Source organism: Colius striatus, chromosome 1, assembly GCF_028858725.1.
Source record: "Colius striatus isolate bColStr4 chromosome 1, bColStr4.1.hap1, whole genome shotgun sequence".
Classification (NCBI taxonomy): Eukaryota; Metazoa; Chordata; class Aves; order Coliiformes; family Coliidae; genus Colius; species Colius striatus.
In genome coordinates, this window is record NC_084759.1 from 178681400 (window position 1) to 178706807 (window position 25408).

General features: G+C 39.9%; 1 protein-coding gene across 2 annotated transcripts in view; it reads right to left on the reverse strand.

The window, feature by feature from the left end:
• Positions 1 to 11458: 11458 nt before the first annotated feature.
• DOCK4 (dedicator of cytokinesis 4) overlaps positions 11459 to 25408 on the reverse strand; it is a 242306-nt gene continuing 228356 nt past the window's right edge. The window contains exons 45-53 of one of the 2 annotated variants that reach the window (XM_062017372.1): positions 25036 to 25157; positions 24168 to 24288; positions 23589 to 23670; positions 23288 to 23397; positions 21922 to 22089; positions 19718 to 19790; positions 17552 to 17665; positions 16565 to 16626; positions 11459 to 13501 (exon numbers count right to left, since the gene is read on the reverse strand). In XM_062017372.1, the coding sequence (XP_061873356.1) occupies positions 13067 to 13501; positions 16565 to 16626; positions 17552 to 17665; positions 19718 to 19790; positions 21922 to 22089; positions 23288 to 23397; positions 23589 to 23670; positions 24168 to 24288; positions 25036 to 25157 (1287 nt within the window). In that variant the 3' untranslated portion in view covers positions 11459 to 13066. The remainder of the gene's footprint in view (positions 13502 to 16564; positions 16627 to 17551; positions 17666 to 19717; positions 19791 to 21921; positions 22090 to 23287; positions 23398 to 23588; positions 23671 to 24167; positions 24289 to 25035; positions 25158 to 25408) is intronic. The other variant, XM_062017381.1, reaches the window with a different exon arrangement.

Here is a 25408-nt window from a genome sequence, read left to right on the forward strand (position 1 = left end):
CCCTTCCAAACATATGAAGTTAGAGCCAATAAAGGACTAAGGCATTAGATGTGGAATTGAGACACTTAAATCCAGAGTTATTGTACAAACCCTACTGCTCAGCTGTTGTATAACTTTGTGGGTGATTCTTCATTTCACCTGCAAGTTCTTTGTGAAAACCTGCTTTCCTGCAATCTAACAGCTATGTTTGCACATACCTAAATGGAGGCACTGAACAGAGCAGGCTTTTAAATCTGATTATTACAGCATATCTTACACATACCCCAAAGTATCAAGTTTCTCAAAAGATCTAAATATGGCTACTTGTTTTAAAATATCAACATTTAGTGTACATGCACTATATAAGTCTGCTGGGAAGCAGAAGAGCTTGATCCCAGGTTCCTACTCACCTGTTGGTGTCAGTTTCTGGAGCTCATGCTGATCCATTAATCCCTGATTGAATGTGCAAAAGACACTGACTGCTGCGGCTGAGATGGAAAGAAGATGGTGACTGACTCTTGCAATTTCTACAGCTCCTACTTCATTCAGAGTGCTCAGTGCATATTCTAAAATTCCCTACTAGATCTCAAGGGCTGCAGACAAAACAACTGGTTTTCAAAACCTGATCAGGTTGGCATACAGGTTTAGGCACTGGACTGCCTGCCCCTGTAAAATCCATGCTGTGGTGCTTTGTAGGAGGCAATTTTCAACTTTAGAGCCTAAACTTTAGCTCACTTTTTGCTCTGTCTGCTTGTCACACCTGCATACTGAGCTGCATTCTTTCATAAACTCACCAGTAATACACACAGTATGTAGTTTCCAAGATCATATCAATCAGTCAAATCTAATGCAGCCATCTATACCACATCTCAGTTCCTGTCACTTGACTTTGAAGCCACTTAAGACACGATGCAAGGGTTTTCTTCCAATAATGAGAAAAGAGTCTCTTCTTTATTCAACATTTGATCATTTTAAAACATTTTAAAACTCTTTATTTTTTTCAGAATTTAATCCTTTATATTCCCATATGAGCCGCTGAAGCTGAATCTCACAACAATCAGCTTCATCAGGAGCTGAAAGTATGAAATTTAGTGGTAGAAATGAGGGAAATTAGTGGAAATTATTCTAAAGCTATTCTGTTTTCCCAGACCAGTTACACATATGCATATATCCTCTTGCTCAGACAAATGAAGGCATTATACTGAAGATTTTTGGGTCTCTCATTAAAATGAAACTCAGTGATAGCATTCACTTAAAAGCAGTCATGTTTTCTATTTGTTTATGCCTGTATGTTCACAGGTAAGCCTACAGGGCTCACTTTCTTCCTCAAAGCTCTTCTCAAACCTCCAGGACAGTTAGTACACAAGTGTAATTTTAAGGCTTAGTGAAAAATACAGTGGAACTTTAGTCTCAAAAGACTTGCACCTGAATGTAAGTGCATTAGAAAATTGTATGAAAAACTGTTTCTTTATAGCCAGGTTAATTCTTCAGCAAAGTGATCAATAAAAGAAAATATATATCCCTTGCAGGGAAGCAAACATTGTAATACATTCTGGGTTTATATACTTAGGCCCAGCTTGAATGCCAAGTGTGAGTACCTAGCCTTTATGTTTCCACCTTTCTCCTCCTTCCCACCCCCAGGAATGCATTGCCCTGAGGGAAGCACCCAAGAGCAGCTGGTCCTCAGGGTGGCCACCTGAAGCTGCCTGCTTTCCTTAGTAATAAAACTAAAGGGACGGCTATGGATGGAGCTCCACCATCTCTAGGACACGTGTGCCACAGTGTACTCAGGCAAAAGAGTCTCAAGTGCTGTCCCAAATCCCGTGCGGAGCATAGGCATCATGTGAGCTCTTTTAAAGAGCTGTGTCTTGGAGTATTTTGCTGCTGCTGGTGATATATGCAATGTCTTAGCCAGGGAGGTAAACAAGTTCTGAGAGCTGCTCTCTGACTCTGCTTCAGCAGGTGACTGTTGAAGGAAAAGTGAAACTAGCTAGGCAGACTGGAGGCACGTATGTAATCACAGTTTTGTCCTCCCTCTAGAATGCATGAATAGAGTCATGCTGTGTTTGACAATATAGCAAATTGGTGATTATGTCACCCAAACTGGAGAGCTTTGCCCTGTGCTGGTAGCTCATTAAGGACTGCATTTTCATATGCTCGGGAAGCTGTAGATGACAGCAGAGTATTTCCCAATGGAGAGAAACTAACATGCCACAAGTACAACAACTAACTATTGAGACAGAGCAAGACACAAAACAAGAAAGCTCAAATGCCCCTCTTCATTGTGGTGGACTTGACATTCACCTAGGTTTAATTTGGGGATCTGTGTCCCAGGCTTACCAGCTAATATTTACTATAATTTAAGTGTATTATATATAACTTTAACACATATGTACAGGATTAACAGAATTAATTTTACATAACATTTAACATAAAATTGCAAGAGACTACCAGTGTACTGCAGGTACAGCCCCAGGGTGAGTTAGGGTCTGCACAACCACATTGTGGTAAGTCTCCACAATGGAAGCTACATATAGGTCAGCCACATACCAGCTGAGTGCTTTAACTATGGGAATATGGGGGGGAAAGGGGAGGTTCTGCCTCTTCAGCTCATATTTTGTTGGTGTCTCCCTTTCTAGGAGGAAGGCCATGGGAACTATCAGGTTGAGCACCACAGACCTGCATGTGAGCTCAATGCTTAGCTACTTGGCACAGTTAGGATATAGGCAGGCCTTGGCTATGGCAGTTTCAAACCTAGAGAATGTTAAATGCAGAGACTGTTCATACAGACTTTTAAGTGTCAGCAAAGAAAAGTGTGTGAGTGCTTGAAGACTATGAATGACCAAATACATAGGTGTCATCTGGATACGTATATCCTTTTGAATATATTACATTCAATGCATGGTACTAAGTTAAATTCAACAGCTCTCTCCAGGTTAGATTCTGTTCTGTCTCAAGTTACATTGCTGTAAATCCAAAGTGATTGCACTGAATCTACTTGCTAAACCTTTCTTTTTCTTTTTTTTTTTAATCAGATCCAGATTACTGACTTTGGATTTGTAACTAAGGCATAGCATGAACTATTTCTCCTAGATGTTTCATAGTTTTCATTAAGAATTCATAATTTTACCTTTTTTCCAGGTCCTTGAGAGCCAAGATTTAAGAAAAAAAGGAATAAAAGCCAACCTCTGAAACATTAAATTTGAACCTTCAAGCTTTTAACATACAGTAAAATATTCTTAATAAAGAATAATGCATCTATTGTGATTTAGTTAAACTAATTCACACCGAGCAAGTCAAAAGCCTGGAAAACCACCAAATAGCACATCTTCTGTGAATACTAGTCCAGTTTTGTCTAAGTATCATGAAGATTTTGTGCAGTTAGTACAATGAGGGCAAAACTTTTTCATATATCAAGGTTGAAAAGTGAGACAAGAACACTCACTTGTTTTGTATCAGTTTTAAAGCACACTTGCATAGGATGAACAGAGATCACAGTTCATAGTTCATAGCATGAACTATCAGATTAAAATTCCTGTATTTTCTGGGAAACACTACAAAGCACACACAACAAGCCCCACTACATTTTTGATTGAGGGACTTGTTAGGACATAAGTCATCAGCTCTGACAGGGCAAATACTGATATTTGTGTGATAAATGTGTAAGGATAAAATATTAAAGGCAATAATTCTGAAACCTTTTTTCTTTTTGTTTAGAGATCAGAATATATAGGTTTGAAGTTTCAGGAGATGTTTGTGTTGAGATTTTTCACCCCTTTATAATGTAGTTTGGTGTGAAATCAGCATGGGAAGATGAACACTTTTCTGATTTCAGGACTGGAGAAGTAAAGGTAGAATTAGTCTCATTATTTATTTGGCTCTTGACTGGGAATAAGTACTCTGAAATCAGTGGAACAGCATCTGGATGACACTGTAATCCAAAATTTTGCTTTGCAAAAGTTACTCTGATAATTATTTAGTGGCATAAGCCATGTTTTTCCAATAATGTTCTGTGGAATACTTCACTGGTAATTATTGAATCTAGAGGATTTAGAACACTAACTGTGCATTTAGCCTTTTCAATTTACTTCAGGTATGCAACCTTCATTGACAGGTTTTGTCCAAAGACACACACACATACACACACACACACACACACACAAATGAAGATTGTAATATGCCACATTGCTGTCACTTATTTCTGGCTCCTGAGAAAAAAATATGTATTATTTTGCTGTGCATTTGTATTTATTGCATGCTGTACATTGAAAAGCATTTTCTAAGTTCTAGAGCGTAGCAATACTTGATTTCCAAACAAATTACAAAATGAAACACAACTACACAGTAATTGCAATTTTATGCTCCAATTCTCCACTGCATCAGAGCATTTCAAGATTAGTCTATTGAAGACGATTGCCTCTGAACTATCTGTAAGTGGTTTAAAGAGCTTCCACTTTCACCCTGATTATGTACCAGATCATATATACGTTTTTCATACACCTACTAGATACAATCTCAGAGGAAGGAACTTAAAGAAAATTGAACAGGTTGCAATCTGCCTAAAGAAAAAAATATTGTAGTAAGCCAGTCCTGAAGTTTAAATACCCCTTTTCCAATTGTGTGAAGTATTCCAATTATGCAAAGAAATGAGTGGCTATTCCCAATTGCATAATGCATAAGCCTACAAAAACCCCTCATACTAATAAACCACTAAATTTAAAATAGTCTTCAGTCTGAAGAGAAAAACATTGCAAAACGTGAGAATACAAGCAATGCTAAACTGGTTTTACATAAATAATTTTAGAAGGGCATTAAAATAATAATAAACTATTTATTGTTCAACATATCCTCTTAAAACCTTCATTATCCCCCATCAGTCTCTGCTATTTATTCGAAACACATTTAGAAAAATAAACCAGAAGCTAGAGTCCTTTCACAACTTGTTTGTGCAAAAACATATCCCCTTTGAAGTAATCCAGATCTTTTTGACCCAAATACTGCCCGCAACATTTTTCTTTGGCTGCTGAAAGCTATGCAGCCAGGTATGCAACTTAACCTGATCACCCACGACTAGCCTCTCAGTTCTGATCTGTTGTTTAGTCACCTATTTTCTATTGTTTACTCATCTGTTATGTTATGATTTCCCCCAGGAAAGTATGCTTAAGGATGAGGGCCTGCACTTTTCTTGCATTGAGCTGTTCTGACAATGCTGTGTAGACGCATCATTTAACAGGCACTTAGCTCAAGCGCAGGCAAAGTGGGTAAGGCAAGTCACTCATTCTTCCCTTGACTACTGTATGACCTTTGTCAATGTGTTGCTCTCCAGGCAGGGCACAGAGAATAAGACACCTACAGAGGACCCAAGGAGCCACAGTAGCTTGTCTGCTCCAGATAAAAATAAAACCAGCTGTAGCAAAACTCTTTGCAAAATGCTTCTGAATGCACCACAGCCAGACTGGGGGTTCAGCAGTACAAGGACAGCATGACACAATGATTTCTTGCCCATGAGATCCTGCCTAACTACAAACACTTGCACAATTTTCTGAGCATCAGTTTTAAAACAGCCCCTCAAAATAAAGATGGGGAGCCAGCAAATCTAGCTTGCTGGGGGGAGCACGGTGTTCCCTCTGGAGTGCTGCAAAGATAGGTCCATACAAGGTTAATTTGGTGTTTTAAATTTGTCAATATTATGTCCATAAATTCATAATATGGTTTTTAAAAAAGTATTGTTTTATTTTGGGAAGTAGACTCCTGCTTATTGGTTTTTTTTCTTTAGAGACTAAGGTAGAAATCAGGGATAAACATTTCGTTTTCAGAGAAAATTCTGATGAATCTAGCTGCATTATTTATTCATTCATTTATAATCAGTGTTCCTAGAAAAAAAATGTAACAGCCCCATGTTCTACAACAAATGATCAGAAGAAGACCAAAGCAGAAAACTAGCCAGATGTTTTGTCAGCCCAGCAAACCTTCACAAAACAGCTTTCAGTTCTGCCAACAGCAGCCACCACTTTGGTTTCTTTCATTGCCCAACCAAAGCAACTCATCTTGGCAATTGTTGTTTGCTAATTAGTTTGAGTTGCGTGATCACAGCTGAGATTTTGTCAGCCTGTTCTGGAACAGATTTATTAATGATGATCAATTATGACCAGGTGGAATTTCTGACAGATTATTTTTTTTTATTGTTACCTGACAATATCTGGGAAGTTTTCAATTAGATAAATGCAGTTAACAAGCTGACCCAGCCATCTGCTGTCATTTCTGCTGCTGCTTCTGCCGTTTAGTGCCTGCTCACAGTCTCCCAGGTCACTCTCCTTCAGCTCAGTGTGGAATACAAATCTCTCTAATGAGCCAACATGGTATTGAAGACCTGTCATTCAGGCAAGCTGTGCTTGGTTTCATCTAGCATGACTGCTGAACACTTCACTTGCAAGATGGGTTGGTGATGTCTTCAATAAAAATAGCAGTGAACCAGAAAAGACTCGCTAAGAGAATTTGCAAAATCTGCCAGGTTTTCCAGTTCTCAAGCTAAATAACTCTAAGGTTGGTAAGAATGATAAATAGCACTTTTGTTCCACAATTTGATGTTTTTTTTCCTGTGCACATTATGGCATTGAAGCTCATTTCAGTTAAGACAGATGTGTGTAGTACGACGACAGCTATCTGTGAAACTCATCATACGACAAGTACATCACTGCTGCAGCAGTAAGGAGAGGCCAGCATGCTGTGGTGCACAGCCATGTCCATATCTCACCATGCCCAAGCTGTGAGCAGAAGCACACTGCTCACAGCAAGATGCAGCTCACCCATTTTTTGTCCTTGAGTGTGGGCGTGAGGGGTCAGGCCATGAGATCCTCCCGGCACCCCTGCTGCCTCACTGGAGCTATGCAGGATGCTGCTTAACCCAGGTCCATTCGACTGGCTCTGGAAGCCCAACTTTCCCCAATTGTCACTCAAATGAAAGGACTCAAACATTCAAGAGCCACATGACATGGTCCTGGGCAACTGACTTTAAGTGTCCCTGCTTGAGCAAGATGTTGGACCAGATGACCTCCAGAGGTTCCTGTCAGCTCAGCCATTCTATGAAACGATTCTTTCTGCCTTCAGCAAGGCAGATTTGGGCATGAGGGGAAGAGGAGCAGGTATTAAACACATCTCGTAAAGAACAACATGCAAACTTGTCTCCTAGTGGCTACCCTTTCCCATTCAGACACTTATAGGGTGTTACAGCGGAGGTCTTTATGGGCTTCATTCATAAACATCATCTGCTCCCTGGAGAACTGTTGGCTCTTTTATAGGATTGGGAAGCTATTTTTAATCTACATTCAAACAAGTATTAAATTCACATTCTAGAACTGTTCTTTAGCCTTTGAAGGTTTGGGATCAAGCTAGCAAACTTCTCTGAACATGACCACCTAATGCACTAGCTGAAAAAAACCCAAAAGCTGAGTTCACTGATGTGTTGTCTTCATTGGGAAGTGTATTGTAGCCAATGTTACTGTTTTATTTTCTTCAGGCGGGACTAAAGTTTCTTACGTACCTGCTGCATTCACCAACTCCTCTTGGACACGTGCCAGTTTCTAAAACCATTGTGGTGGTTGTATCACATCCTTGGATCTACACAGCACCGTATTTACAAAGGTCAACTGAATGTCTCAAAAACAAGCAGAGTGGCTGGGCCACAGCAGACTGCTCCAGACAGCAAACCTGCAGCAAGCCCTCCCCTTGCAACAGATGGTAAAATTGAGACTAGCACAGCAGTTCAAAGAGCTTAGGCAGCTGGCTCATCAGAGCTCTTTGCTTTGCATCTACTGGGGTGTATTCAGAGTATAAGGACAAATGTTTGCACAAGATCCATTCCTTGAATAGCAGCTTGCCCAAACACCCAGAGCAATGGTCTGTCAAGTTATCTTAGGCTTAAAGTGCAGATTCAGCATTTCTTTGCTCCCCTTATCACATGCTTGGCAATCCTTAAAAACAAAAAAGAAAAAAGAGAAAGAAAAGAAAAAAGAGAGTATCTCTACGTGGTATTATTTTTTCTCCCTGTGAGAAGATCAGGAAAGAAAACAAAGGATTTGAATGTACAGAATGCACTGAGACTTGAGTTTCACCTTTAGCAGTTTAATCTTTGCAGGACTTTACCTATACCCCATCTCCGTGTTTTACTAAGTTAGTTTAGTCCCTGTCCTTGAGCTATCACTGTATCTGTGGACACAGACAGAACACAAGTAAACTTCCCCCCAGCTTTTGTCCCAAAGGCCACGTGACCCTCCCCCAGGAGCCGACGTGTACCTGTGCTGCATTCCTTTCAGCTGCACTTCTGAAACATTCCCCACAGGAGGGGCTGAAGTAGCTCCTCACCGAAGGCCTTTCTTTGGAAAAAGCAAGTGGAAACTCTTCAAGAGAAGTCGGTGAGATCAAGGACAAACAGCTGCAATAGCCTTTCACAAACCAGCAAGAATGTATTATAGAGAATCCTCTGCAAAATAATTGGGAACAAAAATTGCGAATTGGAACAAACTGAAATAGAGTGATGGATCTCATACCAGTAGCCAACCAATGACGTAAACCATTTAAATATACATCCAAAAGTTCATCAGCTTATAAGCTATAAAAGCAGCTATTTCCTATGAAATCTGGACATGGATTTGCTCTCTAAAATACTGAGATGTTCATTGCAAAACACACCACCAATTATGTACCATAGGGCAAGAAATATACTGTTTAACAAATCCAGGGAGCTATTTTAGTATTTTGGTGGGCTTTGCAAATTAGAAGGTTTGTCCTTGCAATGCTTGCCAGTCTTCTCTGTCCACTTTCCTGTGGCAAGCCACAGCTAAGGAGGAAAATCCCCACTACTAAGCCTTTGTAAAATAAAAAGACTTCTGTATTTTGTCAGGACTTCCAGCTTCCATCCCCAGCAGTTAAGCTGGTATAATATCATGCTACAATAACTCAAAGAAATATAATTGATTCTTCCATTTCAGCTAACATTTCCATTTCTCCCACTATTGTTTTTCTTGGCTGCATAAAAGCACTTGGATTAATTACCTAGCCATCGAGGGTTCTGTGTAAGTTTTATTTGCCCTCCCTCCCCCCCCCGCCATGTTTTGCTCTTTTCCCTTTTTCTAACAGTCTTCCCAAAATAAATACAAACCCAGCATCAGTCAATTAGAGGAGAGCTATGAACTGTATCCTTAACACAAGTTCTCACTCAGGTAGGTTTGCCTAGCCATGCCTGGGAGGTTCATGTCATAGGCACTGTCCCCAGTGAAGTCTGCAAAGCCATCAGCCTGCCATTACAAGCACACCAAGTTCCTTACTGAGCAATTTAACAAAATATATTTAATATTCTTTCTTCCCCAACATTATTTTGCCAACCAGGAAAAGTCACTCCAGGCTGATGCTTACTGCACACATAAGCAGTAAACTCTTTACATTCCAAAAGCTTGTACATTTAGACACATAATCACAAGATTTTTTTCGTTAATGCTATCCAAAGTAACTAACTCTCCTAGTTTCTTAAGACAAAATATTTGTTAAAAGATGAATCAAAATGACAAGGAGAAGAAAAAGGATGAATTAATATGGAAAAGGCTTTCCACTACAGAATCTGGTTTAAGGTCAGAATCTTGAGGGCTCCAGAGGTGAACAGTCCCTCACTTTGACCTTTGGCAAGTGTATGTCAATGCTTTACCTGCATCATCAATGCTGTGGGAAAGCCTGGCTGCTAACAGAGCTCTGGAGCAAAGGGCTGTGCCTGTCAGCTCCTGGCGCTCCCAATACAATGCTGCTACGTGCCTCATGGACTACAGTTACACTCAAAACACGATTCTTTTCATCATCTGTACCTCAGGCATTGCCTTCTGCCTATCGGTATCTTTTTGCTGAGCTACTGTGCTTTTTGAAGACACAAATGGAAAATCTGCAAACAAGCAGAATGGCCAGGCAGGAAGGCAAAGGTGCCACTTTATACAGAGAAGATTTACCTGTAGCTACCTCCTGTTTCATGTGAAGAGGGTAGTATCTGCTATCAAGAGGTAACTTCTGTGTTATGCTTCTTTCAGGAAACGGGCTACTGGCTATGATCAGACTTGTGACATCCCTCACACTGCAGAAGTATTAGCTCATCACAAGAACTGCATCATTTCAAAGCCAGCCTGCCATGTTTGCACTCAATTCTGTGGCATCCCAGAGGCATCGGCACCTCAAACGACATATTTGAATACAAGATCATCTCACCTACTACGCATATATTGGGTAACATTCGAGCTGGTGAGTAGGAACAGCAACTTCTTCTCATAGGTCCTCTTCTGTGAGCTTCTGAATTACCATCATCCATAAAATGATAAAACTACTATTTATAATACATAAAATTCGAATGAGACCTTTATTTACATTAGGTTTTCAAGCACTGGGCGTTGCAACATACATAACAAAATTTCATACTACATTTTTTATAGGAAAACAGGTCAAAAAGCTGATCTACAGAATGGATTCGTCAAAACTGGCTAAGCAGAAAATGTGGCAGCTTACTTTTAGAGTACTCTGTCAATTTGACACCATCTGCTATTGTTCAGAGTATTTTTGATGTCATGGTTATAAAATCAGAATGCTCATGCAGGTTAATTTACAGTGAACTCTCGTAGTAAATTTTACATTCTTCACTTGTTTAGAAGAGCAGGTCAATACTCTCCACATTGTCTCACAGAGCAATTATGGATCTAAATAAGGAGAAAACTAGGGAGAAAACTAGATCAGTCAAGAGATTTTTAACAGAAAGAAACTGGATTTAGCAAGATAAGAAGTAAGAATTTTGATTCCCTGACAAACTGGATTATAATCTCTCATTCTGTAGAAAACAAGTTGTACTGTAAAGATTAATCAAGTCCTTTTATTCCATATTAACATTATGCAGCAACCAATATGAGTATCTAGGTAAGCAGAAACTTTGTGAAATGTTTTGCTGCAAAGCTGACTTCAGTAATGCACACAAATGATAAAGTCATCAACTCTGCTCACTGCCAGAAAAAAACCCAGTGGCTTCAGGAGCAAATAACACTGATTCATACTGTGCTCAAGCACTAGTCAACAAAATCAATTAAACTATACAAGGGTAAAAAAAAAATAATAAAAAAAATCAAAGCAGCATTGTTATCTTACTTGTGACATCTTATTGAAATGTCAGGCATTACTTCTTTAGATCAGCATAAATATGTAGCCTTCTACACCTTTTATCATGTGGTTACAGACATAGAAATGTTATAGTAGAAAGCAAGAGCTAGTTCAAGGAATCTCAGACTTTGAAATCAGCAAGATACAAAGCTAAAATTCATATGTTCCTTTTCAAGTTATGAATACTTTCACTAAAACATAAATATTTTAACATATATTAATTTTTTCTGACATTCAAAATTGTAAAGTCAATATGGCAGAATTATTGTTAAAAGCACTATTTACAAATATTCTTTTTTCCATACATAAAGTATTTGGCATAATTATAACAATCTTACTGCATACACAACTGTTTGCTTCTTTTTCACATAATGGTACACTCCTTATTAAAATTTACCAATTATGTACAAAAATACTTGAACATTTATTATAGAAAACCTCTATAACTACCATCAACAGCTTGTAACTGCTGAAAGTTTAATTAAGAGAATATAAAAAGTGGTCACTTTCTTCCAGTTAAACTATCAGCAAGTCAAACACAGCTAAAATCGACATGAGCTTCCCAACAAAAGAGGGAGACTATTTTTAACAGCATGATTCAAAAGGCATTCCACACATCTGTTCCCAAGCACGTTAAACAGTCAGTAAAAGAAAGAAGATACAAAAAATACATACAGAAGGTGCTTTCCCCCCTCCCCACCCCCGCCTTCCACATTCCTACGGCTTGGCATTAGCTTTCCAGAGCTTGGCATTAGCTTTCCAGAGCTTGGCATTAGCTTTCCAGAACTCTTCTGATGCCAGTCACTGAAATACAGCCTAAGGCCAAACACCATTCTCCTACAATAAAGAAGATGGTGATGAGCTCAAGCTAAATCCAGAACCTGACTCCATTGGTACAAACACATCCAAAGAGCTGTGCAGAATTTTTGCTAGGTTTTGACAGAATTATTAATGACCTTTGCAATTAGCTTTTGAAATTTAGTGCTTGAGAAACAGTAATTTGTTGTGGGGTGTTGTTTTCATGTAATGTATTGCTGTGGTTCTGTTTCTTACCAGTTAAATGAACAATTCCTTTGTACCTATTTCATATAAAGATGGTATTTTAGGGTGAACTTTCAAAAATAGCGGAGAACATCCACTAGCCAACTGATAGCTTTTTAAAATAAAACAAAAACAAAAAAAAACCCCATTAACTGGAAGAATAAGAGCAAATTGCACCTTGAAAAGAACAGGTTGTGTCAGGTACAGCAATATACTAATGGCACAAAACCTTATCAGGATTTACCAGAACGGTGCTGCATGCTGAACGAAAGGCAGATATTTTTTCCACCTTACAAAGAACATAATCCAAGTGTGTGTTTCAATAATCCCAAACCACATTCTCACAACAGTTCTCTGCAGCATAACTTGCATTACATCTCCATTTTTCCGCAGACTTTTGAAGTGACCAACCTGTTCATCGGATAAGAGAAACAACTTCCAGCCTACTTGCAGAAACATCCTAGTCTACAGGCTACTTTGTTAGAAAGCGTGCATTTATCTCTGGTAGTATAGATCCAGTCAGTATATTGTGCATTTTGCAAGAAGCATTCGGCTAACTCAGATGAGAGTTGTAGGGTTTTAGATTTCATCTTTTAAAATAAAGTACAAATAAAAGCATTTCTCGGTATTCACCACCACCAAATTAAAAAAAATAAACCCACTCTCATTCATGCTTCCTATAAAATCTGGCAACCTAAATTAGTAATTTCATTTCAATTGTGCAACATAATATTAATAAGCTTTTCAAAATTAGTGAAAAGAACCAGGTGGGCGCAATATTAAAGTGCCTAACTAACGTTTTACCATCTTTAAAAAATATCATTTCTTAAATGGTAAGGAATTGGATGCAATTAAATAGAAAAGTGTCTTCTCATAGCTGAGAGACCTTGCGGGGCAGAGGCCTGGGCCGGGGAACCTGCTCAGTCCTCCTGCTGCTGCTGCTGTTGTCCAGGTTGTTGGGCCGGACGAGCTGCGGCTTGGGTGGCAGCGCCGGCGGCGGCTCGGCGGCGGGCGGGATGGAGAGGCTGTGAGGTAGAGGAACGGGGCGCTTCAAAGTCCGCTCGTACACGCTGTAAGGCGGCGGGGTTTTGCTTTCTTTTCTCACAGGCTCCTCGGAAACACTGTAGCTCGGGACAGTCACTGACGGTTCACTGCCTTGGCTTTCAAAGCCTGATGTCTCTGACGTGCTACACCGGCTGAGCGAAGAGATGCCGCTGCTGTAACTCCCTGATAGCACCGGGGAGTTGGATATGAGTCCCGAGGAATGATACTCCACTGGAGATGGTGTGAATGATTGCACAGACCCCTGCTCAAAAGAAAAGGCAGAAGAATTTACCTGCAGTAAATGAGGAAGAGTGTTTCTGCGGTCAGACAGAAAACATGTAGAGGTACAACACATAGATTCTGAGGCTTGATAAATGGTTGCATCCTTGTTTAATTAAGATCCGGTAGGGAAAGCAATAAAAACCTAATTTCAGGAGTGCCTAAGTACACCTTAAACAGTGCTAATGCCAGCAGTTCATGGAAGGGGAAGCAAAACTGTATTTAAATGCTATCTTACTATCATAACACCTTGGAAAAGTCTGGAATCCTTTAAAACAAAGGCTGAGTTTTCCTAGCTTTAAGCAAAAGCCTGACCCTGTGCAGGGCATACATACCTGGGGATGTCCTGCCCCCTAAAGCCAAAGCACAGCATTGGCACCCTGGTCATTGCTGCCACTGCAGTCTCTCAGTCTCCAAATTCGTTTTCCAAAGCTCTTCCTCACAGTTATAGTGTGCTGTCATGCAATGAAAAGTGCCTTTACATCGTGGCATTGCTTCTGAGTGTGTCACAATGCCAATGCTGGAGGCTCACACGGAAGGCTAAAGCAGCACCACGGGCCCCAGGGACAAGGGTCCGACGGAGGGCAAAGGCTGCAAATAGCTGCACTGGCAGCCCTGCGTGTCTGTGGGGGAAGGTGAGGGACAGGGAGCTGAGGGCCCAAGCGGCAACAACAGTGCTGACAAAGAATAAAAGGTGGGGACAGTAGAGCCATACTGAAAAATCACTGAGCAGTCCTATCCTAGCAAAGAAATTTCAAGTTACACCATACTTTGCAAGTTGAAAAGGTTTTGCAACATATCTAATTTTGACTGGAGTCATATGAGGCAATCCAGAATTAACAGCCTCAAGCACAGGCTAAAAAAGGTATGGAGAAATCACATCAAAGACAAATTTCTCTCCCCAATTCTTGTTAGACTGGTTGGCGCTCAGTTGCTCAGTTTCAGGTGTGAGCCATGCAAGAAAGGGTGGGGAGGAGGAGAAAAGGACAGGGGCAGGGGTGCATAGAGCTGTCTGCACTAACTTTATGCTGTTGAGGCAATTTTAGTTATCCATTTAGGACTGGATCCACAGTGCACTGGAAGCAATGGGAAAAAAAAAAATCTTCATTTACATCAGTGGGTTTTGTACTGAGATGGCCTTCTCTGGCAGCACATAACAGTTGGAACAAAGGCTAAAAATCGAGCCCTGTGTAGGACTAGGGAAAAGCAAATCAAGTTTTATTTAAAGCTCAGTACATGTTGAAGACATTTCAGACATCATGAGAAGCCTGTTCAGCTACTTGTTTCAGATTCCGTTCCTCTGCATGTGAGGAGGCTGCAGCTGCACTCCTATCCACACAGACATCCAGGGTCAAGGTTTTCAAATGCATGAGTTAGTTGGTTCAAGGTCCAAAAACGCTTGACACTTGGATTAAGTGACCATAGAGAAGATTTAGGACCTGTTCTTTGTCATTTGGAGCAACAGCAAGTATGTGTAAAACCCTGCCTGCTTCAATTTAGGAGCTGAGCAGCGGGGTAAGTACTTGGCTCCTAACAGCAGTGCAGGCTGCTCGTAACAGTAGTGAGTAACAATCTGGCCACTAAAATAGTCTGGAAACTTATGGATGCTCGAAGTGAGATCCATCACCTCTCAGATCTCTGGGACAGAATTCCTCTTGCAAGCTGCAATCCAGACTTTGGCTGTAAAAGGCTTAAATTCTGTCCAGGCCTTTAGAAGAAAATGTTAGGACAAGCTTCAAACATCCCTCCTAAGAATCATCAGAACTGAGTACATTCAGGAAAACAGAAAGAGTTGCTCATGGTTTGTAGAAGATCCTAATGTCCTGAAGAGCTTCCCAGTAAGAAGTGTGAAAGCTGGGATGAGTGCTTACTTCAGCAGAAGGTATGCTATTGTAACAGGACTCGGGGGCACTTCGATGGCCAGCACAATTGCTCTGCCTTGAGCCTGGACCACCCTGAAGCCACAGTGTATATCCAATCCCACAAGTTATGGGTCGACAAATGGGAAAATAACTGTGGACTTGCAATTAGGCACTTTAAGGGGAAAGGAGGCATTTTGCGGTGCTCCTTTCCTCCTCCTCAGGAGACGCGCACCCCTGCAGCATGCATTAGGCATTGCATAGCACAACAACCATTCGTCGGCACTGCCTCGCTCTGCCCTCACACCTGAAGCATCAGTCACGCTCCTTTCCTTTTGCTCTCCTTTGAGGTTGTTTGCCCTCATACTTCTAACTTCAGAATTCTCTCTGCTTCAGTGGGGTGGCAGAGGCTACCCCTGAGAGTTAAGTTGTGCACTCTCATGCTGTGGAAGACACAGTTTTCCTGGTTAAGTTTTCCAACAAATAAGCTGTTGTGCAACAAGTGGGTATTGATACATTCAGGTATCTTGAAATAGAAATGAAACCCACTCAGTGTAGCTCGGATCCCCAATTGCTATTGATGTTTAACTGCCAGAGAAGAACCAAAGCTTATTCACAGCCTACTGGGCATAGGAGTAAGAAAATCCAGTCTATAAACTACTTCCAATGTCTTACACAACCTGCCTGGACTGTTCTGCAGAGGAAGTGGATATTAAAATCACTGAAGCAGGGATTATCTCTAATGCACCCTTTAATCCAACAGCTCTGGATGCTAAAGGAGTAAGAGGAATGGGTTGCACAACAGGTCTTCCTTAGCTGGCATCTACCCTTTTGCTACTGTTGAAGACAGAATTGTGGACTAGGTGGACCATCCGGCACCTCTTACATTTATTTCTTACGCTCCCTTCTGTCCACTGACTCAAGTGACCTTGATTATCCAGGTGAGAAGCCTAACATTGAGAAGCTAGAGATTCTGAAGATTAGGTTTCTTGCCTGCATTTTTTAAAAGTCTTTAGAGCAGCCACTGTAATTGTTATGGCTACTTACTCTTGTGAATGTTTTTCATACAGGCATGTGACAATAAAAGGAAAACGTAATCCCCAATAATGTATATTAAATATGTACTATCTACCCCACAGTATGTACAACCTGTCTCATAAAGGCAATTCACCAAAATAAGATCATACCTTCATTGGTGATCTGCCAGCAGGAGAAGGGGAGACGGAGGCTATGTGTCTTGCTGGTGATGCTGTAAAGTCAAAAAGATTTTAGTGCACTCTTGGCATTACAATTTTCACTAAGAAATCTTTTTAAGTGGATAGGAGATCACTTGATACACAAACATGATCTCTGGTTCCCTCTAGGTACTTGTCTGATGGCTGAGATTTTATTTATTTTACTTTGTTCCAGGGTTATCTTGCAGTACCACCCATGAAGTTTAAGAAATTTCTGCACCTATCTTCTCTGACAAATTTTATATCACTGTAAATTGGTTTCTATCCTACCAAACGATAACAGAAATTTTTAAAAGTCAGTGTAATAACTTTTCCCCTCCTCTTTTTGTATATTATGTATTTGTATGTCAAATAGTAAAAAATCACAATACGTAATGTATTTACATCAAACATTTACCTGTTAATATACTGTAAACATGCCTGGACACACTTTCAGGCTTAAGCCTAAAACACAAAAGGTGTCTTCACTCCCTTGAGAATAATTGTATTTGTAGTATCACTTCAGCAGTGTTTCCATTAAATGGAAATTGATCTTTCGAAAGGCAAATTGGTCACAGTAACAAAATTCATGAACTTCTGTGATTGCTGGGCATTTTCTGGCCAGTAAGATTCTTTGTGGATAACAATCATTTCTGATTGCTAACCTCCCACAGCATGAAATCAAAAGATTAAATTTTATAATCCTCCCTATTATCAACATGAACTGTCTGAAACTACTCAGTCATTAAGTGAAGGAGCAGAGTACTGGAAACAGAATGCTACAGAACATTAACAAGATGAAAACACCTGCAGAGGCAATTCTACAGCCTTCCATGTAAGTAATTAAATAATAAATTAACTTGCCCAAGAAGTTAAACATTAATCAGAGTGGAAAGAATCTAAGCCCTCAAGTAAATAATTTTTTCACTGGAGCTTAGCTTGAAATATGCATTAACTCACTAGTCTGTGCAGGTCTTGGTGGTACAGGAGGAGACATAAGCTTTCCACTTTCTGATGTGTTTCTGGCTTCCTTCCCACTGTCCAGGCTCCAGCTGCTGGGAGTGGTGTTTACAGCTGGAAAGAATGAAAAAAGCTGGCATAGGCATCAAGGCTCTCCAACTTGCCTTTATCCACCAGGGTAAAAATACACAGAGTAAAAATGTCGAGCAACTTAACAAGCATGCCTGAAAAGCTCCCATGATTACATCAGCATTTGAAAAGCTCTTAAATAATAGCTGTCAGTCTCCTGGTTGCCTGATGTATGCATCTGGTCCTCAGGAGTTTGTGACAGCGTAGCAGTTGGGACCATTAGCAACAGTAGCAGCTGAGACAGCACTCTGCTGCACTGCAAATCCAGTCACAAAGGGAGACATTCCATGACATGAAAAGAATGATCTCATGAGGCCTGGAACAGTCTCCTTAATAGAACTGGATTATCTCATGTTACCAAGGAGCCACCAATACTAGAAAGATGGCAGACAGACAGAAAGAAGGGGCATTTAATATGGTCAAAAAAGAACTTAACCTCACAGCTTTTCTTACGTGTCCTGTAAACAGATAGAAAAAAACTGCTTCAAACCTTTCCCTTCCCCCAGAAAAATCTCACCAAAAGCCTCCCACCAAATAAACCATCAAATCCCCCCTTCAAAGCCTCAGATATCTTGCTTTGACATGACAGTTTCCTTCTTGTTTCATAGTTTAGGAGAGAACCCTATGCAAGGACTGTGCTCATTTACAAAGATGAAGCAAAAAGCAAAGCATTGTTGCTAATTGACAGCATCAATTATTGCTATCACAGCAACAACAGGGGCTCTCAGAAGGACTGCAATCTCACTATACCAGTATATATCAGACTTAGTTAAAATATAACAATGTAAATACTATATGTTTCATATCTGTAACAGTATTATTAGAGTATAATTGCACATTAGCTGACCCTGAGAACAGCGCACAAAATAATCTGTTTTCCAGAGGGTCATTTTGCTTTTTAATTGCCAAAATATGCAATACATTGTTTGCTTTTTATTGTAGACTGTCACCTAGCAGTATGGTTTTGCCCTCATTCTAAAAGTGACTTGGCACCAGACTTAGGTACTTCAAATGCCCGAATCTCTTGATAAGCCAGTTCTTTCTTTTAAGTCACCCAAGCAGCCAGTTCTTTGGACTGCTAATGTCCCCAGGAGAGAATATTTTATGTTAATAATTCTGTAATGTATTTGGCTGCATAGGCCAGTGGAAAAGTTTTGCCATTTCCCTGTTAAATTGTTTCATTTTTTTTTCCAGCCCTGTGTAAAATTCCACGTCAGAGCTTTTATAACAATCCAGGACACAAAAAAACTTATAAAGATCAGCTCTTATTGATGAAAAACTGATTATTGGTTAGTTCTCGTTACAGTATGCTCTTAAAATATTTATTTTCAAGACACCTGTTTTACTGTATCCTTTGTTTACAGTACCACAAAGGACAGCACATAACAAAAGGATGAAGGGTATTATGGTTGTGAAGCACGTAAGGTTATTGTGCCATGATTCCATTGCCAACAAGACTGAAATTCCCCACATGTAAAACTATAAAAAACATTTTTTATTTCAGTGGAAATTCATAGGTTTCTCAATTACTCTAATTAAAAACAAAACCTACAAAACCCCAACAACCCACAAACTGATCTTTTCCATCAAAGTATAACCAAAAGCACAGTGACTTGTATTTCGTAAAGAGCATTTGCAGGTACCAAACTTCAAGACTGTACCTATCTCTTTGGTCTCTCTCTGGACTCCCAGTCTCCAGAGGACCATCTCCAGGGTTCATCACCCCAAACATATCTCTTGAGAAGCAGAAAGGACAGCTCTCACAGGCAGCTTGCTGCAGCCAGGCTGCTCCATTGCCCCTTCTCACAAACGTCTGAGCTACCTGAGTGCAGTACAGTTCAAAAAAACACCACGTTCACCTCTTTTTGTTAAAGTGTTTTGGAACTTGGAACATTAGTGTAATTTAGTTGGGGAGAGTGTTTTTAAACTTGGTGTTGACAGTATGTGCGCAAAAGAAATAGCATTCTACAGGAATACGACAGTTTAATTACATTTTCATTGCTTCCAAGACTGGTATGGTGCAGCACTTCCACTCACCTTTGTCGGGGCCAGGCAGATTTGAATCACTTCGTGGCAAAGCACCATCTCCAATATGGTTGAACAGCATTCTCTGTAAATTGAGAACAGTGTGGCTTATGCAGAGCTGCTGTTCTACTTCAGCAGCCTTTAAGCAAACAAATATCTTTTTGTTATGATTCCCACCACAAAGGTCTATTTTGGAGGTAGGGTGATAAATATCACCTAAGAACACGGTTTAATAGAACTATACATATACAAATAGGGAGTTGACTAGTTTTCTGAAAACTGTATGCACTAGAATCAGAGGGAGGTTTATTATGTTCTGAGTTCTGACAGTTTCCAGCTCCCTAGAAAACAAAATGAGGCTCATTCCTCAAGTGGTACCTCAACAGATTACTAAACAAGTGCAAGGATAAGTTTTGCAATACTTTAATTGAAGAATCGGGATTGGAATGAGGTCTAATGTTTGACAGTATTCAAGTTAGGGCTTGATTTTAGAAGAGCATTGTATATTATTTCCAATTCCAACTTTTGGTAGAAGCGGATAGTGTTTGTCTTGTCTTTTTGGAATATTAATTTTAAAAAAGAAAAGTTTTAGTAAATTTATGAAAATTAAGAATTCTACTAGTTATTTCTTTTGGCAGCATTTAAATAACCAATGAGTTGTTAGTTTATCTTGATAACAGATGTAAACAGCATACAGTTAACCCTACAAATAATTCAGAGGTATTTTCCAAAGGAAATGAGGGCAGATAAACTTTACTATTCTTCCCCTTCCTTTTTATTTTTTTCTTCTTTTTTTTTTCTTCTTTTCTTCTTTTTTCTTTTTTTCTTTTCAGACAAATCAGTGAAATCCAAATCAAACCAGATCCTATTCTTGTATCTCCTTCCAGTGTTCACAGAGGACCATGCCAAGTCAGTGAAGCACTATGCTGTGGTTCCACAAGATGGCAAACCCAGCTTCAAAGTCATCATCATTGATCTAACAATTTGCAGTTCCATGTTATGAACTGAGGAACAAATACTTGTCCCAAGCCAATTTGACTTAACAACTCATCAACAGAATGCTTTGGTACACTTTGAGCTACCTAGGTTTGTGCATCTATGACTGTACTAGAGTCATACTGGATCAGGTAATACCTATTTTCCTGGGGTTACCGTTAAACTGAGGTGGTGTAACAACATGTATACTCTAACATGACAGAAAAGGGGATCATATGTCCCAGTCTGGTCTAGACTGAATGTTCACTGACTAGTGAGTCTGCAATGCTCCTTTCTGTTGTGAAGTCTTAGAAAAGGCTGAAAAAGCAACTGAAACTGGAAGAGATAGACACAAAAGCTGAATGAAATAAAGCAAAACGAGGACAAACTAAAATAATGAAATATAAAACTGTATGGAAGAACAAGAGCAATCACAGAATGTTTAATGAGATGCCAAAACACCCCAGAAATGTGAAACCCAAGAAGCTCCATTAGGAAGAATAACAGTACAAAAACTAAGGAGGCTTGTTGACAAGTCAATGACAGTAGGCATTCCTCTTCAGAGTATGAGAAAAGCTGGACAGACACTGTACAATCGCTCAGCCAGAGATCAAAAAACAAGCACAAATAGAAGCTGACTCAAAACAGTTGTACACAGATAACTGTGAGCATCAATTTCAATGAAGGAAGCAGATGCAGTGCTGCTGTGGTCTTGTTCTATGAATTCCATCATACTTCCCTAAATGAGGTAGCTATGGACTGAAAGGAGTTGATTTCAAGTGCAAGAACTTGCCTGTGTATCTCATGTTTCCTTGTTGAAAAACTATTGTGAAAATCGTATTCCTTAAGCTGTAACAAGGATGTTCATAAACAGGTGGTTCTTTCTTCATTAACTTAGTCTAAAGCTCCAATCAATTCTGCTGAAGTGAACCGGTGTTACAAAGGGCAAGGAGCATTTTGAGCATCGAAATTCTAATGAGAGTCACAGAAACCTCTATGATGTCTCCTTACAATTGTTCTGAGGATTTCTTTTCTCTTTCTTAATCAGAAGACAGAGAATCAGAATTCTGTTTCTCATCACAGTATGTTTTTACTGCTCAGGGAACAGGGCGCCAGAGAAAGAAATTGCACATTTCCCCAGAAAGATATCCTCACTTACGGCTGAGGGAAGAAAGAAACTTTTCAACTTTCTCACCTATGAAACGTACTTCAGCGTAAGAGCAAGTTAATTTTCTACTTACCCTCTCTTGGGACACTGAGGGTAGAGACAGATTGGGAGATTTTCCTGCCGGGCGAGTCTCAGAGAGAGTGGAGACTGGACCTACGAGCTCATCAGCCTCCCTTATCGAATCGCGGGTGGAGTGGGGGATGGAAGTCGCATTCCACTTGCCAAAGCAAGAGTTTGCAGTCTGGGAGCAAAAATGGGATATTTTTTCCTTTGGGGTACACTATAAAACCGCTTTATTTAAAGAACATCTCCTTGTCTTTCCTGTATGTTGGTTTGGCTCCACTACCACTGAGAAAGTGCCCAGTAGATGTATCAGTAAGTAGTTCCCAAGAACCGCCCTTAAGTCTGGCCAAGCTTCAGTATTACCTCTTAAGCCCAACTAAGCTTCAGCTTTACTTCTTAAGCCCTCGGGTAACAGCATTGAGGACTTAAACAGAAGAGAGGGAAAAATTAAATCAAGAGACAATTCAATAACTGGAGAAGCAAGGGACAAGAGTACCGCTAATCAGAAAACAACAAATCATTTCTAAAATAAAGAATCCTGGACTACCAAGTTGGTTTTTATCAGACATAAAGTTTCTGGTGGAAATGAGAATGCTGAGAGGAAGGCCTTCACCCAGTACTTATGTTCTCATCTTTCCCAGTTTCAGTAAGAGGTGCACTGTGTGATGGCACACAGCAGCTGTATTAAAGGAAAACACTTCAGGAAAGTAGGTCTGTTAAGAAGAAAAGATGAAGAATTCGAAATTGGTCACTTCACCAAGCTCCTTTTTGCATCTCTGGTAACTCAAAAGATACAAACTTCATACAGTCCTACGTAACAGTAATTTCAAGATAAGAGCAGAATTCATTCCTTTCTGTGGAGTTACAAAATGCCTATCTCTTCTTTTCTGAAACTTAGTTAGGAAATAGGCATTACCACATAGAGTGGGTAATTATCCCACAGTGGCTAAGATTACCTATTTCAGAAGAAATAAAGAGGAGGTCGACAAAGATAACTGCCATGATTACAGTTTTACTTTCTTTCTTCTTTCCTAGATTGAATAAACACACAGGCAGGCTGTGTCATTTGTTAAGTCTTTGCTTATCTCTCTCACTCTCAGTGAGAGAGATATGCATAGATATAGATACTCTCTCAGTCAGTATCTGTAAAAAAACACACCTATACCTATACAAAGCAAGCAGAAACGTGATCAAGCACTGTGTACTCTAGTCACATCTCTTTCATATAAAACATTTTGGAGCATTTGCTTGTAAAAACAAACAAAAAACTCCTTGAAAACAGTAGTGAGTAGACACTGAACCTGCTCCAGTTCAGCAAGTGCCTTTATCATCCTCTTAGCTACTTGCATTTAGAGGACTCCCAAGAAGCTTCCTACCTGCGAGGTTTCTGAAGGAGTAGGGTAGATGGCACTGCAGGGTCTCTCTCTGGGGGACAGGCAAGAGTTTTCTCGGGAATGCTTATGTTTGTCAGACAGCAGAGGAGAGGCTAGAATATAAATACAAGTGATGAAATTCATGCTGTAAAACATCATACATGCCAATCCTATGCTTACAACAAAGAATTCTGCTGTCCCAAATAACCCATATTCCTCAAGCAAACGGCTAAACTTGATGTCTGATGTGTAACGTATCAAGAATCATTTAATATGTCTTACACCACGGGAGATGAGCACTGACCTCTGGCACTGGATGGAGCAGAACTGGTCACATTAGGTGAAGCAGAATGAGTAGAACTTAGGCTTGAGGTAGACGGACTAGGCTGTGTAACAAGAGATGCCGTTACCACATCGCATTGGTTTGGAAAGCCAAAATTTATAACATACTTTTCACTAAAACAAAGAACTTCTAATTAGTTAGACTAGTTTTTCAGTGTTTCAAACCTATATAAAGCATATTAATGTAATGACACAAAGATGTAGTAAAATAGCAAATAAATAGAAATGTAATAATATATCAAAATAATTACTTCATAACTGTGACAACTGGACAGAAAAGTCTACGTAAGATCTGATGATTTCACATCACAGTTCATTGCTGATTGTTACTTTCGTAAAAAATACATGCTCTAAGTTAAAGAAGAAGAAACAGTTACCTAAAAAATTACTCTAAGGAAGTTAACTGCACATTTAAAGATCTGTTTTTTAAAACATCAGCAATAACTCTGCAATTTCTGAAGGAAGTAACAGAAACATTAATTTCATAAACAGCCTTGTGAGAAAAATTCTGTTTAGTCTGAAGAATGACAATAATTTGTACCTGCATGTTAAAAACTTCATCAGAACTTTCTGATTGCCCAGTGATATTGCTGACTTCAGCAGAAGCTTGGGACGACAGTGATGAGGATGAATATCGGTTGACAGCTGGGTAACTCAAGGGACTATAATAAGAATAAGAAGATACAAAATGGTTACCTCTTATTGCTAATCATATCTTTCCATGTGAAAACAGCACATTTATTGATCTCCATAGTTTATTTTTCATTTTTTGGAGCTAGGGGTAGAGGGAACGGAGGAAGGGATATGTCAGCTATTCACAGAATCACAAAATGGTAGTGATTGGAAAAGATCTCTAGAGATCATCCAGTCCAAGTCCCCTGCTAAAGCAGGTTCACCTAGATCAGGTCACACAGGAACACGTCTAGGTGGGTTTTGAAAACTTCCAGAGAAGTAGATTCCACAGCCTACCTGAGCAGCCTGTGTCAGGGCTCCCTCACCCTCACAGAAAAGAAGCTTCTCCTCATGTTTAAGTGGAACTTCCTGTGCTTCAGCTTGTGCCCATTACCCCTTGTCCTGTCACTGGACATTACAGAGAAAACACTCACCCCAACCTCTCACACCTGCCCTTTAGTTATTTGTAAGTGTTGATAAAGTCTCCCCCTCAGCCTTCTCCAGGCTAAACAAGCCCCAGGTCTTGCAGCCTTTCCTCATAAGAGAGATGCTCCAGTCCCCTCGTCATCTTTCTAGCCCCCTGCTGGACTCTCTCCAGAAGTCCTCTATCACTCTTGAACAGGTAAGCCAAATAACTGAAGATATTTCAAGCAGACTATACAAGGAAGTATGCACACAATAAAGGTATTTTATGGGTCATCTTCCACAAGTAATAAAATCTATCAGTGTTAACTTGCCTGCGTCGTGGTATTACCCTGGCACCATCAGGGCTCATAGAAACAGGTATGGAATTTCGGCATACACGAGGACTTCCGTTAGGGAAATGAACAGGGCTAGCTTGTACACAGGCAGAAAACTCCTGGTAAGTTGTTAAAAAAAGATTAATTAATACACACACAATATTAAGCATTTTGCAAGACACAGATAGTGACTTGAATGGAGTTATATCTGCATTTTGGATCAGCTTCATCGTTACTAAGACAAATATTTAAACTTTTCACTGATGATACTTTCTCTTTAGTAAGATGTGACTATTTTTCTCTGCACTGTATGGAAAGTTTGTTCCTTTCCTCTCCACTTTGCACAAGTGCTCTTCACTTTAGCCCCAGA